This window comes from Chiroxiphia lanceolata, chromosome 5, assembly GCF_009829145.1.
Source record: "Chiroxiphia lanceolata isolate bChiLan1 chromosome 5, bChiLan1.pri, whole genome shotgun sequence".
NCBI lineage: Eukaryota > Metazoa > Chordata > Aves > Passeriformes > Pipridae > Chiroxiphia > Chiroxiphia lanceolata.
Window position 1 is genome coordinate 6,438,120 of NC_045641.1, and position 18,001 is coordinate 6,456,120.

General features: G+C 41.6%; 1 protein-coding gene across 1 annotated transcript; it reads left to right on the top strand.

Moving 5' to 3' along the window:
* The first annotated feature begins 1,035 nt into the window (after window positions 1–1,035).
* Window positions 1,036–16,741, top strand: SEC61A2 (SEC61 translocon subunit alpha 2). The gene is made up of 12 exons (XM_032687553.1): window positions 1,036–1,296; window positions 2,789–2,856; window positions 6,648–6,713; window positions 8,163–8,241; window positions 10,583–10,714; window positions 10,853–10,962; window positions 11,562–11,715; window positions 12,692–12,852; window positions 13,888–14,085; window positions 14,288–14,478; window positions 14,618–14,690; window positions 15,647–16,741. The coding sequence occupies exons 1-11, from the start codon at window positions 1,290–1,292 to the stop codon at window positions 14,649–14,651; spliced, it is 1,200 nt and encodes a 399-aa protein (XP_032543444.1). The 5' UTR covers window positions 1,036–1,289; the 3' UTR covers window positions 14,652–14,690; window positions 15,647–16,741.
* The last annotated feature ends 1,260 nt before the right edge of the window (window positions 16,742–18,001 follow it).

Here is an 18,001-nt window from a genome sequence, read left to right on the forward strand (position 1 = left end):
ATTTCTCAGGGAATGCAGAGTGCAAACCAATATATAGATTCAAGTTTGTGGAGGAGCCCTGACCCTTTACATATCTTGTGTTCATTCTTAGTACCTTCGCCTAACACAGGAAGAATACAAGCCTGTGCATAGGGTGGGTTATTGAGAGTAAATACTGTTTTAAATTGTCTAAATTTAAATTTAAATACAGTAAATTCTGATAATCCTAATTTTACAGACCACTGGCTGTTGTAACTAAGGGCTCTGAAGAAGGTACTGGGTTTGGTGGTACTGGAATGGGTATCATACCTGTTGCCAGTCAAGTCTCCATTGTCAGGTTCAATTCACAGAATCAATTAGGTTGGAAAAGACCTCTGAGATCATTGAGTCCAACCTGTGATCGAACACCACCTTGTCAACCAGACCAGGGCATTGAGTGCCACATCCAGTCTTTCCTTAAACTCCTCCAGGGACGGTGACTTCCCCACCTCCCTGGGCAGCCCATTCCAATGTCTAATCACCCTTTCTGTGAAGAAATTCTTCTTAATGTCCAACCTAAACCTCCCCTGGTGCAGCTTGTGACTATGTCCTCTTGTCCTGTCGCTGCTTGCCTGGGAGAGGAGCCCGACCCCACCTGGCTACACCCTCCTGTCAGGGAGTTGTAGAGAGTGATAAAGTCACTCCTGAGCCTCCTTTTCTCCAGGTTAAACACCCCCACCTCCCTCAGCCTCTCCTCATAGGACTTGTGCTCCAGACCCTTCCCCAGCTCTGTTGCCCTTCCCTGGATACGCTCCAGAGCCCCGATGTCCTTTCCCCCTGAGAAACTACCCCATCCATCCACCGACACGGGTGGATTGGGGTATGAATAAAACACTCCGGCACCAAACCACTAAACCTGTGCTTTCCACATGAACACTGCTGCACCAACAGCACCGAGGACACCTCCCTAAAGCGCCTGGGGTCCGAGAAGAGCCGGGTGAAGGACGAGGAGCTTCCCGCCCTCAGGAGAAGCCGAGGTGTGGCGGTGCGGGGCCGCCCCCGCCCCTCGCGGCGCGCGGAGCACCCCGGGAGCGCCGTCCTTCTGCTCGCCGGCTGCCCGCCTGCAGCCTGATCCCCCCCGGCGCGGCCATCCCGGCCCGCTGCCCGCCCATCCCGCTGCCTTCGCCGGGGGAAGGGCGCGGGGGCCGCTCCGTGAGGGCGATACCGCCCCGGGCGGGGCGGGGAGGGACGGCCCGTCCGCAGCGCCCGTCACGTGACGGCGGCGACAGCGGCGGGGACAGCGCCGGGACCGCGGCCGGGCCGCCACCGCCATGGGCAGTGAGTGCGGGCACGGCCGGGGCGGCGGGCACGGGGCCGGGGCGGCGGGGCACGCAGCGCGGGCAGGACGTGGGTGATGGCCGGGGAGGCGCCGCCGTGCCCCGGGTGCCGCCGCAGGCAGGGCCGGCGCGGCGGGGACCCGCTCCCGCACAGGTGCGGGGCTGCCGGGCACCGCTTTGTAGGGGGGTTCATTCCCCTCTAGCCCTGCCGTATCTGTCTATATCTATATACACACTGTGTAGTTTATATATAGTGTATAGACTATATGCTGCATACACATACATATGTGTATATAAGTACCTGAAGGGAGGGTGCCGAGGGGATGGATCCAGGCTCCGCTCGGTGGTGCCCAGCAGTAGGACAAGAGGCACCGGGCAGAATCTGGTGCCCGGGAAGTTCCACCTGAATGTGAGGAAGAACTTCTCTCCTGTGCAGTGACCGAGCGCTGGAACAGATTCCCCAGAGAGGGTGTGGAGTGTCTCCCTCGCTGGAGATATTCCAGAACTGTCTGGACACAGTCCTGTGCCATGTGCTCTGGGATGGCCCTGCTGGAGCAGGGGAGCACCAGATGACCCAATGTGGTCCCTTCCAGGCTGACCCACTGGGATTCTGTGTTCAGGTGGAGCTGTGCACCCTCTGTGGAGCGAAGTGCACCTTCTGATGAGCTCTCCGAGGGCTTGGGATAGGGAGAGAAATGTCACAGCAAAGTGTAAATGTAAACGTGGCATTCCGACCCAAATGTTACTTACGGTGTAATAAACGCATTCTACAGTGTAATAAATGTATTCTCTCCGAAGAGGAACTGGTGGTTGATTTCTGTAGCTGTCCCAGTGTGTTGGGGCTGGGAACAATGTCCAGGTTTTGAAGGACAAATTTCCCACCAAACATGTGTGCTTTGATTTTATATTTTTTTTTAAAATTGATTTAATTTTTCTTTCCAGAAAAAGAGCTCAAACTGTTGAGCTTTTTTGTATTTTTAAAGGAGAAACTGCAAAGAGAGCGCTAAAATAAAATCCCCTGAAGCTGTGACCAAAATAAGTGTTCCACTGATTTAAATTACATTTTCTAAATGTATGCTAGCGATTGAATTATTTTTTTCCAGCTAAATACTTCTCTAAAACACAAAATTCTAATCTCTACATGGGTACTTTTTCATGTCAGAGTCCTTTGTTTCTGTGTTTAACTAGCACAGGCTGATACTAGGTCACTTATTTTTAGATGGAATACAATTTAGTTCACTTCTGGTGATATCTACAGTGCCTCTTCTTCTCTAAAAGTATTCCAGCTGTGGAAAAAGGAATGGGTCAGTTCTGATTAGAATAAGAATTCTCTTTCACCTTTTTGCCTTGTTTTCAACTTGTCTTAAGAGGGTATTAGTTTTCAGACAGTTTTGGAATCTAAATCAAGTTCTATGAAGTTTTATAAATGCATAAAGGTTCATTAATGTATTTCTCTCTCTTATTTTGTGTGTGTGTTTGTTTTTCTGGAACAGTAAAATTTTTAGAAGTTATTAAGCCATTCTGTGCAGTGTTGCCTGAAATCCAGAAACCGGAAAGAAAAGTGAGTGCCACATTATGTTCTTTTGTTGGTTCACAGATAAGAGAATGTTGTGATGTTCTATCCAAGCTCTAACTTTAACACAGAGAGTGGGCCCTAAATTAGGACATATTCTTTGGAGGAGGGGGAACCCATGTTAAGATAAAAGATTACCATGTTGATGAATTCTTAGCAGCCTTTTCTTAAGTTGTTCCCCTCAGTAACTATGCTAACTAATTATTTCTTTTTAAAAATCTCATTTCTAGACTGAGTTTATTTAGTTTCAGCTCCATGTGACTTGATCTATTTTAATATACTAAAACAGAATTTTCAAGCTTTATTTTCCTGTGGATACCACTGTTGGCTTTGAGCTGGCTTATATATTACTTTGAAAAGGATTGCACTGTAATTCAGGAACCACAAATCCAGTTCTTCCTTTCCCACATATTATTTCCTACTCCCATAGCTGTGATTCACCTTGCTGAAGTGGGAAGGTGATGTGTGATACAGTTCAGATAACTGCTTCCTGTTCACCTACTGGATGTGACATTTCTCTTTGACCTGAAGTTCATTTACAACTCATCTCTCTAGTCCTCCAGCCCCAGAAACTCCTGCCATTTCTTGGCACATTTTCTAGATTAAAATCAGTTGATTCCTATAGATCATAAAGAGACCTGCCTTCTCCAAAGAAACCCCAACCAAATACCATTTTTTACTTCCAAAACTCAAGTACTCAAGCAAGTACTTACTGCTCGGGTGACAAATGTTCTAATCAGAGTAACAAATTGAACTAATATGCATTGTTGTGACTTCCATCAAAATTCCTTCGGAGCTGTATGTTGGTTTTTATATTCTTACAAGGAAATGCTTAGCTGGGAACATGACACCATCCAAGAGAATCCTCTTTTGTTAATGAGACATTCCCAAAGGTTAGGATTGGATGCAGAGAGGTTTATGCCAGTGACCATAGCTGAGCCTGCTGGATTAAATGGAGAAGATACAGTAAAAACTGATGATTCTGCCTTTCTGGAATTGATTTTTAGAAACATTGGGATCTGTTTGTTCCATCTGTCTTACCTTGTTGCTTTCCAGCATCTTCCAGTCTTGGGACAGATTTCTACACAAATTATTTAGCTCAGACAAAGGTTTTCAGAACAGGAATCTCCAAAGTAGAGCCTGTGCTAAGGTTTGGATGCACCAGGTCTGGATGGCAGGTCCTCATGTTTGTCTCTGCAGTGGTGAACCTTGGTGCAGTCTTTTGGGTCTGATTTATGGCACATCTGTGATTAGCAGCCATCCCATTTCTGTCTGGTGAGGTGAGTGAGAAGAGAAAGCTGAAACAAATCTACAGATCCCAATGTTTCTGTAAAGCTCACTGACAGGTGGTGTTTGCCTGAGAGGACGAGGAGCTTGGTCTGTCCTTGCCCTCCCTCAGCAGATGAAGGATACCTAGAAAGGTGCCAAGATTCCTGTCCTCTCTATTTGGGTCACTTTGTCTTTGCTGCTATGTGGGTCCCTGTCTAGACAATGGCTGCCAGTTGCCAGCTTTGTACAAATTTGAAGTGAAGATGCAATTGGGAACATCTTTCCCAGGCAGAAGAGCCCTTTGACCACTTCAGGTCACGTTCCTTGCATGTGTGTAGTCTATCAAATGACCTGGGTCGTTCCATATAACTGTAATTCTTCGTAATTTATTGTTTCCTTGCAAGCTGTCACTGGCAGACATGATGAGTGATGGTTTTAGTGGATGGGTTAAGGCCAGGACAAGAAATGAAGATAACCAAATAGAAGAAGACATCTGTTTTCATTAAACCTGTATTGATTGTTAAGTGAAGATGATGTTTTGATTCAGTTGGGCTCTCATTGAATCATTTTGCCATTATTGTTGATGAGTGAAGTGGTTTTTTCTACCTCTGGGAGTGTTGCTTTTGTATTTTGGCCAACTTGATTAACAGAAGCGATTGTTACTCCTGTAGTTACTGGTATGGGTTCACATTTCCCTCATGCACAGATTTTCTAAGTAGAACACCCTGTTCAGAGCACCAGGATGATGGTGATTAAGTCCCTTCATTTTCACACGATTTAAGGAAAATGTCAAAGGAAGAAAATGTCCAATTGAATCAGATCAGATGGTGAAATGTACTGTCCCTGTGCTTGTTAGCATTTGCGGCTGGAATATTTCGGTACCAGTCTGTATTTTGCTGTTCCTGGCATATGGATTTGGATGCTTCCTTTTTATTTTTTGTCTTCTTGACTCACAGAGGCTGTTTTCCTTGTGAGTAACTGTGATTTGGGTGATGCAGAATTCCTCTAATGCTCATATTCACCACAGCTGTAGGGAGAACCAGAGCAGTTGTAGACCTTGATCGATGCCTCCAAAGCCAAGGTTAACTGTGAGGCTCCAGAGGTAATTTGGTTAAGCATTTTTGGTTTTGGAAGTCTGTGCTTAAAATCTGAATTGTGGAATTCAAGACAGCCCTTGGTAAAGTGGGTCAGCACTAGCACAAGGTATCGTTTGGATTTGTTTGCTGCTGTCACTATTTTTCTTTTTATAACTTCGTACTGAAGTATTTTTAGCATCTGCTCTCTTTTAAGAGTGAGGCAGTATCAGTAAATAAATTAAATTACTTGGGTTATTTTGCTTCTAAGTGTGTGGTTTCAGTTACAAAGAGGTAACTTCCTTCTGGGGTTTCTTTTGGATGAGGAGCTGTGCTGCTGCTGCTGCGTTGGTTTGTAGTTTCTCATTTGTGGGTGTTCAGCACATAGAAAACCAGGCAGATAAACTAATCCTTTATCTTGTTGCTTCTCTACAGGCAGATTCAGTGGTTGGAGGCAAAGGGTTCCAACCATTTCTGCTCTCTCTCTCTTAATTTTAGTTCCTGTCAGGCTGTAGTAGCTGCTGTGCTCTTGCCTACAGTGAACACACTCATCCTAAGGTTTACAGTCTGTGGAGGAGAGGTGGGAACTTGAACCTAATGCTGCATCTCAGCTCTCTCTGGTCTCTTCAAGTGCATTTCCTTCTGTCTCATGCTTTGAGTAATTCTCTGGTTCAAATTTAAATCTTGTGATTCTTCTCTTCTTGCACCTGGCACTAGTTGGAGGTGCCTCAGATGATGTGACCCTGAGATTCTCTTCAGTGCATTAGTGACTAATGATCATTGATCTGGCATTCTTTTTAAAATAATATGTACTCCACATCAATAAAAATATCTTAGAGGGAAACAAAGAGTCTTTAAAAATTATTTTGTGCTCTGTGTCTATAGACATAATGGTGAATTTAAGCTTCCTCTAACATCCTTTGAAGAACTTAATTCTAAATATTTTGAATTGCTGTCCGAAACTTACGGTTTTTCTGGGTTTTATCACTTGTCTTCACAGCAGTTAAATCTCTTTAAAAACGTAACAGTGCTTTATTTAATAACTTCCAGCCCTACAAAAGAGCCTCAAATCTGTTGTAGCCCAGAGCACTAATCACTGAAGATAAGTTTTTTGCATTAATCTTTCATGTTTGTTCTGGTATGTGTACCAGCCACTCTGTTGCTTTTCTGTGAATACCCACTGTATTAGAATAGTATAGATAAAATACATTCTACTGACTGAATGTCACTGTGCTGTCTGCCAGATCCCACAAAAGTTATCTTTGCCTCTCTCTGTAATCTGAAATGATATTAAAAATTAATTCCAGTGAGAAATTATGCCTTCTGGTTCAATATCTTTGCACTGGGCTCTGAATGATGCAGAATTTAGTGCTGATGTGAGAGAGCAGTGAAAGTTCTACCCACAGTGAACACGTTCATCTCTGCTCTGTCCTGCAGATCCAGTTCAGGGAGAAGGTGCTATGGACGGCCATCACACTCTTCATTTTCTTAGTGTGCTGCCAGGTGGGGACCAGTGTTTTCTGTGTTCAGAAATCGTGTGTTCTGTGCATGCAAAATACACTAAAAGTGCAAAAAGTTCTTGTTTCACGTTGACCTCCCCAGTTTCAGTTATGTATTTTTATGGTTAAGTATTTAAAGTTCAGTTCTGATTCTCTGAAATAGTCTTTGTTACTGATTGTGTATGTTTTCAGAAACTAATGCTTTTGATTTAGTCTGAAATACAGAATGTTCTTTTCTTGTAATAAGGGTCCTATCAAATGATGGTGGTGGCTGCAGGGTAAACAGCCAATCTAATTATTTACTGAGCAGCATAAACAAACTGAGCAATTTGATGCATTGTTTACTCTCTGTTCATAGCTACATTTAAATTTTAGCAGTGACAAGTGTGAAAATGAAATTAAAGTGACTGGTTTTACCCAATTCCTTCTGAACGAGGTGATGGATTGTAAAGATGGCAGGAAAATGTTTTTGTGAGGTGGTTTATGTTGACATTTAGAACTTGGGTTTTTTGTGACTGTACTGGTAAAATTGTTGGCTAAAACCCCCACAAAATGCAGGTCTGTGTAAACGTTTATGTGATCTTTATTACTCATAGTTGTAGGCGTTCCTAGAACCTGTGCTTGGGTTGTAAACAGTGGAGGTATTTTTGCTTTTCTTTAAAGAATACTGAAGAAAATGAGAATCCATGTATTATTACCTGATATATATATTTTTAGAACCTCTTGGAAGATTTAAAATGGACCGTACGTTTCAGAATTAGGCTTTTTAGCTTATATTTATTAATTCCAGACTGTGGAGCAGTAGTTTAACAGTTTTTGTTTTCACCTCTGAAGGACTGTTTAAAGGCTAAACCCCAGCTCTTGTACCTATCTGTTTTTTGGAAGGAGGAGGTGGAAGTGACACTAGAGCTGGAAGATCATGTAGTTTATCTGTGTTTACTAGAACTGGATATATGTACAATGAGAATTTTGAACATATATGAAAGGTTATAGTAGTTGAATAAGGAAAACAGATGGTGCAGATCAGAGTTTTCAGGAATTCATCTATAAGATTGCCTGGGTTCCTGAGGTACTCTTTTTGTGATTAAGAAGAGTTTTGAAGAGCTCAAAATCCCTCAATATTGACATACAGAATATTGGAAGCTTTGTATGAACTTGTCTAACTTTGACAGTTCCATATGGGATATTTCAAAACATATTTCCAGCTATAGAACTTTAATATTTAGACTTCTTCTTTCTTGAGGTTTCTGCTTTTTCCTGTAGAAGGGTCTTAGTTTAGTCCTCTGAGTCATATCCCAGTTGGAGGATTAAAATAGATGGTGTCGGTACTGCTGGTTTAATTAAAAAAAAAGATATTAAACAATGCAACAGTTGAGTCATTGCATGTCAAGATGTTTGTATTAATGCATGCTAATTGTGTGTTTCTGTTTAATACTTGTGTGCACTTTGACAGATCCCGTTGTTTGGAATCATGTCATCAGATTCTGCAGATCCCTTCTACTGGATGCGAGTCATTCTTGCGTCAAACAGAGGTTAGTGGGTTATTCCTCTCTCTGTTTTCTGTCAGGATAAACAGACCAGGAGAAAACCAGTCAGCTGTTAAGTGTCACCCAACCCAGATGTCATTGTGAAACATGTTGTAATGTTCTTAACACAAATGTAATTACAATTGGTACTCGAGGAGTACTTCGCCTTAGGAGTGGGATTTCTTTTGACATGCAGATGAGATTAATCTTGATTCTCAAGTTTTGGGATGATTCTATTTAGGATTATAGAGCAATCTCTTTCTAATTAATATGTGGGACAGGGAATGTTTTGGCTTTCCAGTTAGGAGCAGCACTAATATGCAATATGAGAGTGTTGACTAAAAAATACCTTATGTGTGTGAGTCGTTTACACCTCATAATAGTTTGGCAACATTATGGGTGAGTAATTTTTTCATAGGTGGGAAAGCTAAAAGCAGAGATCATTAGACATGAATTTTAGCAAAACCAAACTAAGTTTAAATTTTAGAGTAGTAAAGTGGAACCCAACCAAATGTATAAGAAGACTCAAACAAATGCTAGAAGTCTGAAACTTAAGATGAGTGACCTGTCATGCCTGACTCTAAATGAGGACACTGATCTCATCTGTAGCTTGGAAAATTGGCTGGAAGTAAGAAAATCAGTGGAACCCTCTAACCTGAAGGTACTGTTTATTTAAGAATGGCAAATTTTGGCACACCAATGAAGATAATAAATTAAGGTAAATAGGTTTTCTGCTTCAAACTCTGCTGCAGAATTTGCACATAGAACTCTGTGTCTCACTAGCAGTGTATGATACTAAATATGGTGCCCACTGCCCAGACAGAAGGGGAACAGTGGCCATGAAAAGACCATAAAGACTGTGAAAGCAATAAAAAGCAGGAGTGGGAAAGTGAATTTTCATTTAAATAAACTGACTAGAAGTCATTGGAGGATGTGAGATAAAGGCTTTTCAACATCCTAATTTTCTGGCTATTGGAGAAATAGAGATTTCCATGAGAGATGATGTAATATGTAACATGTAAACTCTAGGATACAAGTATGAAAGAACTAAATTATAATAATGCCTTTAATGCTTTCACATTTTACATTTTGATAACAGGGAAAAAACTTAAAAAAAAAAGGGAAAAATAATTGTGTGATGAGGCTTAAGGTTTTTTAAAAATTCAGGCTGAAGTGAGGACTCTGGTAGTTAGACAGCAATGAAAAGAAGGCTCCAGACAATAGGGGAGGTGCTCAAAACCCCTTTGTGAAATTCAGATCATTTATTAAAGGCTCTTCAGAAAATTAAGCTGCAGAGGGATAAGAGGGAAAACCTAATGGCTTAGGAAACTGGTTGAAAAGATCAGAAGAAATGTCTGAACAGATCTGTAAGGTGCCACAAATAGAATATTCCTACTTCTTTTCATCTTCAGTAGGATGTTACAGACCATGCTTCCCCTGTCCCTGATTCTCTTTGAGACTTTACAAGGCTTCAGTGGCTAAATGGTTGTTTATTAATATTTTTCTGAGTAATTTTATGATGGAACACTACTGCACTGCACATGAGTTGCACTTAAATGTACAGAATTGAAAAGAATTGTGAGCTGATTCTTTTGGATCTGCTTAGTGGATATTGTGACTTAACATAAGAAAAGAAAAGGTGCATTATTTGGGTCCTTTGAGTGACCATGGAAAAAAATGATGACCAAGTAATTTGATCTGGCTTAACTAAATATTCAACTTGTAAAATGTGTTCTTACTCAAACTTTTTTTTCTTTTAAGTTCCAGCTTAAGAAATGAGGGAAGTTTGATCACTTGCTAATTCTAGTTGCTTAATTTTAATCCACATTTTCAACATTTTAGTTTTGCAAGAGTCTTCAGATAAGAGAAAACTTTCTGGTATTAGCTGAAGGACAACTTAGGTTTCAAAAAGTGATTTCTTGGAATGCTGTGGCTCCAGAAAGATGATATGGAAGAAACATTCTGTATTGAGATGGGCATTATCAGACATTGTGGATCTGCAACATATTTTTGTGACCTGCAAAATTAAACTTTGGGAAAATGTTTTCAGTGGTTGGTTTCTTGAGGATACACCAGAAAGCTGAGCTTCATTGTGCATTGGCCTTTAGCATGATTCCACAAACATATTTGTAGTTAAAAGCTACGTGCTGCCTTCAAGCTTAGAGATTTTAACCCAGCAGTGTTTTGTGAGGGGATAACTGTCTTTGTTTTGTCATACCTGTACAGGAATGTGCATGTTTGAAGCATTGTGAAGAATATTCTTCACATGTCAGAAACCTTTCAAGAGACCTAATTCTTTAGGAGAGGTGCTTGAATGGCAATTGTGTTCATTTTTCTTCCTGCTTAGGTACTTTGATGGAGTTGGGTATCTCCCCCATCGTGACATCGGGTCTGATCATGCAGCTGCTGGCAGGAGCAAAGATCATTGAGGTTGGGGATACTCCAAAAGACAGAGCCCTGTTCAATGGAGCTCAGAAATGTAAGCACTGCTCCAATCAGAGTTATTAAGCATATTTTTATTCTTGGGAAAGCAGCCAAGTGATACTAGAAATGAGATTTCTTTGGTAGGTGACTTCAGCAGATTTTTTTAAAGGATTTGCTTTCTCTCTTGTTTTAGTATTTGGGATGATTATTACCATTGGGCAAGCCATTGTGTATGTTATGACTGGAATGTATGGAGATCCTGCTGAAATGGGTGCTGGAATTTGTCTTCTTATTATAATTCAGGTTTGTAATGAGCTATTTTGTGTGTAACTGAGACTGGTTAGATACAGTGTAGCTGGAAGGAAAAATCTTTCTAAGTCTGGGTGACTTCTGTTTATTTACTTTTAATGCTATAAAGCATCATCCTTTGTATCTCTCTAGAAATGAGAAATTCTAAATATTTCATAAAGGAGGAGAGAGCTGGGATAGTTAATATCAAAAGTATTTCAGATAGGAGTGGCTGCTTAATTGAAAATACAGGAATCAGTGGACTTTGAAAGCAGTAGCTGCTGTTCAGGGCTGTGGAGGATTTCTCACTAAATGGCACAGGTGCAGCTTTGAGACATTCTCCTGTAGAAAAAAGCAGTAAATGCACAAACTGAAACATTTTCCTTCAAAAAGTGCTTACTGAGTAATCTGTTTGCTCCCTCTGCGTTGAAAAGTCCCAGGGCTCATGGCCAGGTGAGATGTGCAGGTGGCAGAATTACTGCACAAATGATATTTAGATGAAAAACTTAATGATCCCTCTCCAACACGATGAAAATACTGAAGCAGGGAATTAACACACAATTCTTGACTTGATTTATTCTTGTTTCTGCTCAGTTTTGTTTCTCTTCCCACAGCTGTTTGTTGCTGGTTTGATTGTGTTGCTGCTGGATGAGTTGCTGCAGAAAGGTTATGGTTTGGGGTCTGGTATTTCCCTGTTTATTGCTACCAATATCTGTGAGACCATTGTCTGGAAGGCTTTCAGTCCCACTACCATCAACACTGGCAGAGGTACGTGTGCTGCTACAGCTACAACGTGTTTCAGTGGGTGTATAACTGCACATGAACTATCAGATGTTGGTTGGATGGCTATTCAAAAAAAGTTTTAATGTGTGGTGATTCACTTCTGCAACCAGTTGTCCAGTTAACACTGAAGATGGAAATGTCGTCTGAATTATGTGAATATTTATAACCTACAAGTTTGCCTTTGCTGATTTGAATTGCAGAAGTTCAAATGGGACTGGAAGGCCCTTGAATTAAAATTTTTGGATTTCCAAACTGAAATAGTCTCGTTTTTTAGCATCATTTAGTCCATAGAAAGAGAACATAGGAAATGTTGTACAATGCAGAGAGTTGTTCATGTTCCAGCTGTTGTTTGGGGCTACAGGACACTTTTGTAGTTGGTGCCTCTGAATTACTTTAAGCTGGTTTGATTCTTCAGAGGCTGCAATCTCTTCAGTCCTCAGCCAGTCTTTGACAACATCTGGTTGTCCTGAGACCTCTGAAATGACACCTTAAGCTACAGCTTGTCTGCATTAAGAAATTAACGAGTGACTGCATTCATTTGAAATCCTGAGCCATGCTTTTAGTTTGTTTTCATTTGCACCTGATTTTCAGTAGTTCTGTTGCATTTTATTACTGCTTTTCTAAAGTTATTTTTCTCCTTGTTTATTATTTCTTCCTTCCAATCATCCTCCTGCCCCCAGAAAAGAAGGGAAGAGTGTATTCTTTCATGAATGTGACTTTTATGTTTATTTTGGTTTTTCTAACCGGGAATAATGTTTTGGTAGATCATTCTACATTCCATAAGCTAAAGCAAATCCTGTATTGTGACACATTTGTTGTAACAGGATTTACGTCCTGTTGTACCAGATTGTTTATATCATTCTTAAAATTTCCAGAGGAAAGGTTTTATTTTTTTTGTTTGTTTGTTTTAATGTGTTTAACTTGTAGATTAAAATTTCTTTTCCCTTTTTGCTTCTTGCAGGAACAGAGTTTGAGGGTGCTGTGATTGCATTATTCCATCTCCTGGCTACACGAACCGACAAAGTCCGGGCTCTGCGAGAGGCTTTTTACCGACAGAACCTGCCCAATCTCATGAACCTGATTGCTACAGTGTTTGTATTTGCTGTGGTCATATATTTCCAGGTAAAACTCCTCATGGTAGCTCTGTAGAAGTGCTTATGGACCCTGGACACTGCAGTCACTGGGAAAAGATGGGAAAGTTTAAAGCAGAGTAACTGAAGTGTTTTAGCTTTGACTAAGGAGCTCTTTATTTCCAGTATTGTTATTTCAGAAACATTCTTCTGTGACAGCACAGCTGTTAAATTTTATAGCCAGGCCTACTGGTACTCAGTGTGTAATCTCACATTCCATTAAAGGCCAAACACACTATGAGGGTATTTTTACTAAAAATGGCTTCTGGAACTGCAATGGTTGCGTCACACCAAGAATATGCTTGATATCCATCATTGACTTCAAAGAATACTTTTGGACAGAGCTGGAGAACTTTGCTTCTTTGGGGTGTGTATGACAGATTTGTTCTAGAAAACAGCCATGTAATTTATGCATAGCTTATTTTTTTTCCCCTGATTTTCTTGAAACACTTAGCCAGTGCTTCTTTGTAAATTTTAAGTATTTACTAAAATGGACACTAAAGGAGGATCCATATTGAGATTTTTGTGTGTGTGTGTGTGGCTAAAATTTGATTTTTTTTAATTTATTTTTTTTAAGTTGTTGTGTCTGAGTGCTGGCAAAAAAAAGAAAAAAAAAGAAAAAAAGAATTATCAGGTTTTCAAGTCCATATGGTTTTTCTTGGGTCTGCTCAGAGAGGATCCTGCCCCAGAAAACAGAAGACACAAGAGCCTGCTGGTTAGTTCAGTTAAAAGCCATTACAGGCTTTTATCAAACCCTATTCTATAAAGGTATTTTGGAGGAGCATCATTTAGCAGATGAGAAATAATGTTTATATAAAAAGAATGTAATACAACCAAGCAGTAACACTTGAAAATCCTTAAAATCTGTAATCCAGACTGTAGCTGACAACCTTTGGGCTTTGCTGTCTCAGACCTTGCCCTCCTTGTTTATCTAGCAAGAACTCCATGGTCAGGAATAACTTTGGGGCATACTGGGAATAACTTCTGTCTGGAAATAAACTTGGTGCATTGGTGTTATTTTCCACAGGGATTCCGAGTGGACTTGCCCATCAAGTCTGCCCGGTACCGTGGGCAGTACAGCAGTTATCCCATCAAGCTCTTTTATACCTCCAACATTCCCATCATCCTGCAGTCTGCCTTAGTTTCCAACCTCTACGTCATTTCCCAGATGTTGTCTGTTCGTTTCAGTGGCAACTTCCTGGTGAACTTACTGGGACAGTGGGCAGTAAGTACTTATAACATTGTTTGTGTGTATTCCTGCATTGTCAAACTTTGGTATTTAACCAGCAGAAAACTGCAATACTTACTTTTTACATTTGTACATAAAAGCAGTTTTAAACCTGGAGGAGGAATTCCTCTATAAATACAGGATAGGAATGTGGGAGGTCTGTGAGAAATAACCAGCTGCCTTTTCCTTCCCCTCCCAGGATGTGAGTGGTGGTGGCCCTGCTCGCTCGTACCCCGTGGGTGGCCTGTGCTACTACTTGTCCCCTCCAGAATCCATGGGTGCAATATTTGAGGATCCTGTCCATGTAATAGTTTATATAATATTTATGTTGGGATCCTGTGCGTTCTTCTCCAAGACTTGGATCGAGGTGTCTGGCTCATCAGCAAAGATGTAGGTGTGTTCTGCCTGTTTTCAAACAGTGCCCCTGGTTTAGAACTGACCAGCCACTGACTGATCAGTTGTTACCCTCACTAAATGTCAGGTGACTGTGAAACGCTGCAGCAGTTTCATAAAATAATGGTTTTTGCAGGTTGCCAAACAACTCAAAGAACAGCAAATGGTGATGAGAGGCCACAGGGATACCTCGATGGTTCACGAGCTTACAGGTAAGGAAATGCTGACTTCCAGCTATGTGATTAGGAGTGCAGGGGAAGTGTCAACTAGAATAGCTATTCTCAGAAAAATCTGAGACCTGTTTTCACTGCAAATGGGAAGATTCTTCCCATATAGCTGTCTTTCCTAGTTAAGCACAAGATATTATAGCAGTAGGATAGAGATAAACCTGTAGTGTCGATTTTTAAGTGGCATAATAATGGAATTTAAGTTGAATCTCTTCTGTGTTTGTAAAAGAAAGATACCTTGATTTTCACAAGTGTTTTATTTATTACCATTACTGACCTAGCATGGCACTACCAAAGCTGTATTTTACACAGCAAGTAAAGCCTGCAGAGCTATATTGAAAGGTAGATTGATCCCTACATATTTAAGTCAAAGCAGTTACTCTTAGTCCTGTGGAGGTTCCATGGCACACATCCATGTAAAGTTGTTAAAACTGTGAATTGAAAAGCTTTGCCAGTGTTTGGTTATTCACACAGATTTCCTATCACTGAGTATTTATTTTAGTTTCTACTGTGTTTCTACTGGAGGAGAGTAAGAGCTCATGGCAGGGTTGCATTTGCAATGCTAAATTTATTGCTTGATATTCATAGAATTACAGAATGGTTTGGGTTGGAAGGGACCTTCAAGATCATCTCGTTCCAAGCCCCCCTGCCGTGGGCAGGGATGCTGCTCACTACACCGTGTGTAGGTGTCATCCCACAGGGTCCCATCCAACCTGGCCTTGAACACTTCCAGGGATGGGGCATCCACAACCTCTGCACAACCTGTGCCGGTCCCTCCCCACTCTCACAGTAGAGAATTTTTCTTCCTGATATCCGATCTAACCCTGCTTTCTTTCAGTTTATCCTAGTTGGTCATTTTCATAGCAGATATGTTGGTAGAATCCTCAGATGAAAATCCATGGTTGTGAATACCCTTTTATTCCTGTTTTCCCTCTGGTACAGGTATATCCCCACGGCAGCTGCATTTGGTGGTTTGTGCATCGGGGCTCTTTCAGTACTGGCCGACTTTCTGGGAGCCATCGGCTCCGGCACTGGCATCCTGCTTGCAGTCACTATTATTTATCAGTATTTTGAAATATTTGTAAAAGAACAGGCTGAAGTTGGAGGAGTAGGTGCATTATTTTTCTAGATGTCCAAATATTTCATGGTTTGTGTGAAAGGGAAGGTATTTTGACAACATGCGTCATTTAGTCAAATAATGCTCTTTTCTTTTGACTTGTTTTCAAGTGCTACATGTCCCATTCCTGTTGTGGGCACTGAGCAATGCCTGTGTGCAGCATTAGTACCAGCTGCCTTAAGAATAAAGTTTACATTATCTTGTTTAAGTATTATTATCTAGTGTTGCCTGTAATGCTGGAAACAATTCATCTACCTTGCTGTTCAGACACTACAGTGAGATGGTAACATGTATCAGTTTGAGAGCGGTAAAAACGCCTTTGCACACAGCAGTAAAATGTTAATTTAATTTCCCTGCCCTTAATAGGAAAAAAAAAAACACCTGAGTTCAGATTGCCACGTGCCAGTATTCCTGACAAAATTTATTTGTACCTGTATTATACATTAATTTTTTATACTTTTTTAACTCCCATTTCCCCATCACTGAACTCAGCACTCCTTATTCCGTTGCGGTGTCTCCACCCAGGCACCTTTCCCTTGGCTCCAAGGGTGGGCAAGCAAACATTTTACCGCGGGCTGATACTCATCTCACCTGTGAACTGGTTCTGGGGTGGATTTGCTGCGTCCTGGGGCACGTTGGGCTCCTGCCCTGGGCTCCTCTGGGACATCCTGGCAGCGCCCGTCACGCTGGCAGGGCGGCCCAGCAGTTCTGTTTAACCATGTACTTGTGAAAACTGTGCCACTGAAACTTCATGTCCACTTCGCTTTTGTGAGTCTAAAGAACAAGGCCTGGTTCCTGAAGCAGTGTGTTCATAGGAGGGAAGAGGGGAACGGGGAGTTCCTGCTGGAAACCTGTCGCACTTTACAGCGGCGATGTAACAACTGTGCGCGTTAGACAATAAACTTATTTAATTAAACTCTCTTGTGGGTCTTATCTGTGCCAGGTGTAATTCATATGCAGTTTTAGATGATTTCTAACATGCCTTGGCAGTGAAGTGGGTCTGGAAGGCTCCCTTTTTTCCTCTTTATTCTTCCTCTTTCTAGAATATAATTGATTGGGTTTTAGCAGCCTTAATTAAAAAAATCAAACGTCAAGATTCCTCCTTTTAAATTCATTGAGCTCTTCTGCTCTACTGTAATCAATTACTTTTTCCCTTTGATGTCACATTTCCTCTTTCTTCTCTCATGCTTAACTTGAAAGTGACTTTGTGTTGCTTGTGAAGGTAAGAAAATCTTAAGCAAGTTTTTTGGCTTCTTTCTAAGCTGGGAAGATCTCCCTAATTACTCATGCCTGTCCTCATCCATTTCAGAGGCAAGGCTGATACTGGTGTGTGTTTATTAAAACTCTCTGATCCTGACCTTTCAGCAGTGGTGGCTGTTTACATAATTAGAAGCAGCCCACTGTGTGCAGATGCACTGAAGGTTGGTTGGGAAAGATTTACCAAGAAGAGCTCAGACTGAGTGAAGGTGCAGCCTGGATACACCAGTGGTGGATGTTTCCTCAGAGAGGGAAAACTGCAAGGCTGTGCACTCTGGGGACATGTAAGTGACCTCAAACCTTTCAGCAGGATCCCTGGCTGGATCCCACACAGTTCTGGCTTGCACTAGTGGATGGGTGTTGTCACCTTCATTGTCAGAGTCATTGTTTTCTTAGAGCAACAAACCAATTTTTTCTTTCTGGATGGAGTTTGGTTTGGGCTGAGAGAAGGAAACTGCATCTTCAGGACTAAATCATAATAAGAGGTTCCTGAAATTGCCATTTCAAATGCTGCAGCCAGAGCATGGACAGTGTCCCTGTGCTGCTGTCACTGCTCCTGTCACAGAGTTCCTGTCACCTCTAGTTCATAGAATCCCAGAACTGTACAATATCCTGAGTTGGAAGGGACCCACAAGGATCATCGAGTCCAACCCTTAGCCCTGCTCAGGACATTCCTGAGAGTCACACCATGTACCCCACAGTATCATCCAAACACTTCTTGAACTCTGTCAGGCTTGGTGCTGTGACCTCTTCCCTGTGGAGCCTGTTCCAGTGCCCAACCACCCTCTGGGGGAAGAACCTTTTTCTAATATCCAACCTAAACCTCCAAACCTAAACTTCCCCTGACACAACTGCAGGCCATTCCCATGGGTCCTGTCCCTGGTCACCACAGAGCAGAGATCAGTGCCTGCCCCTCTGC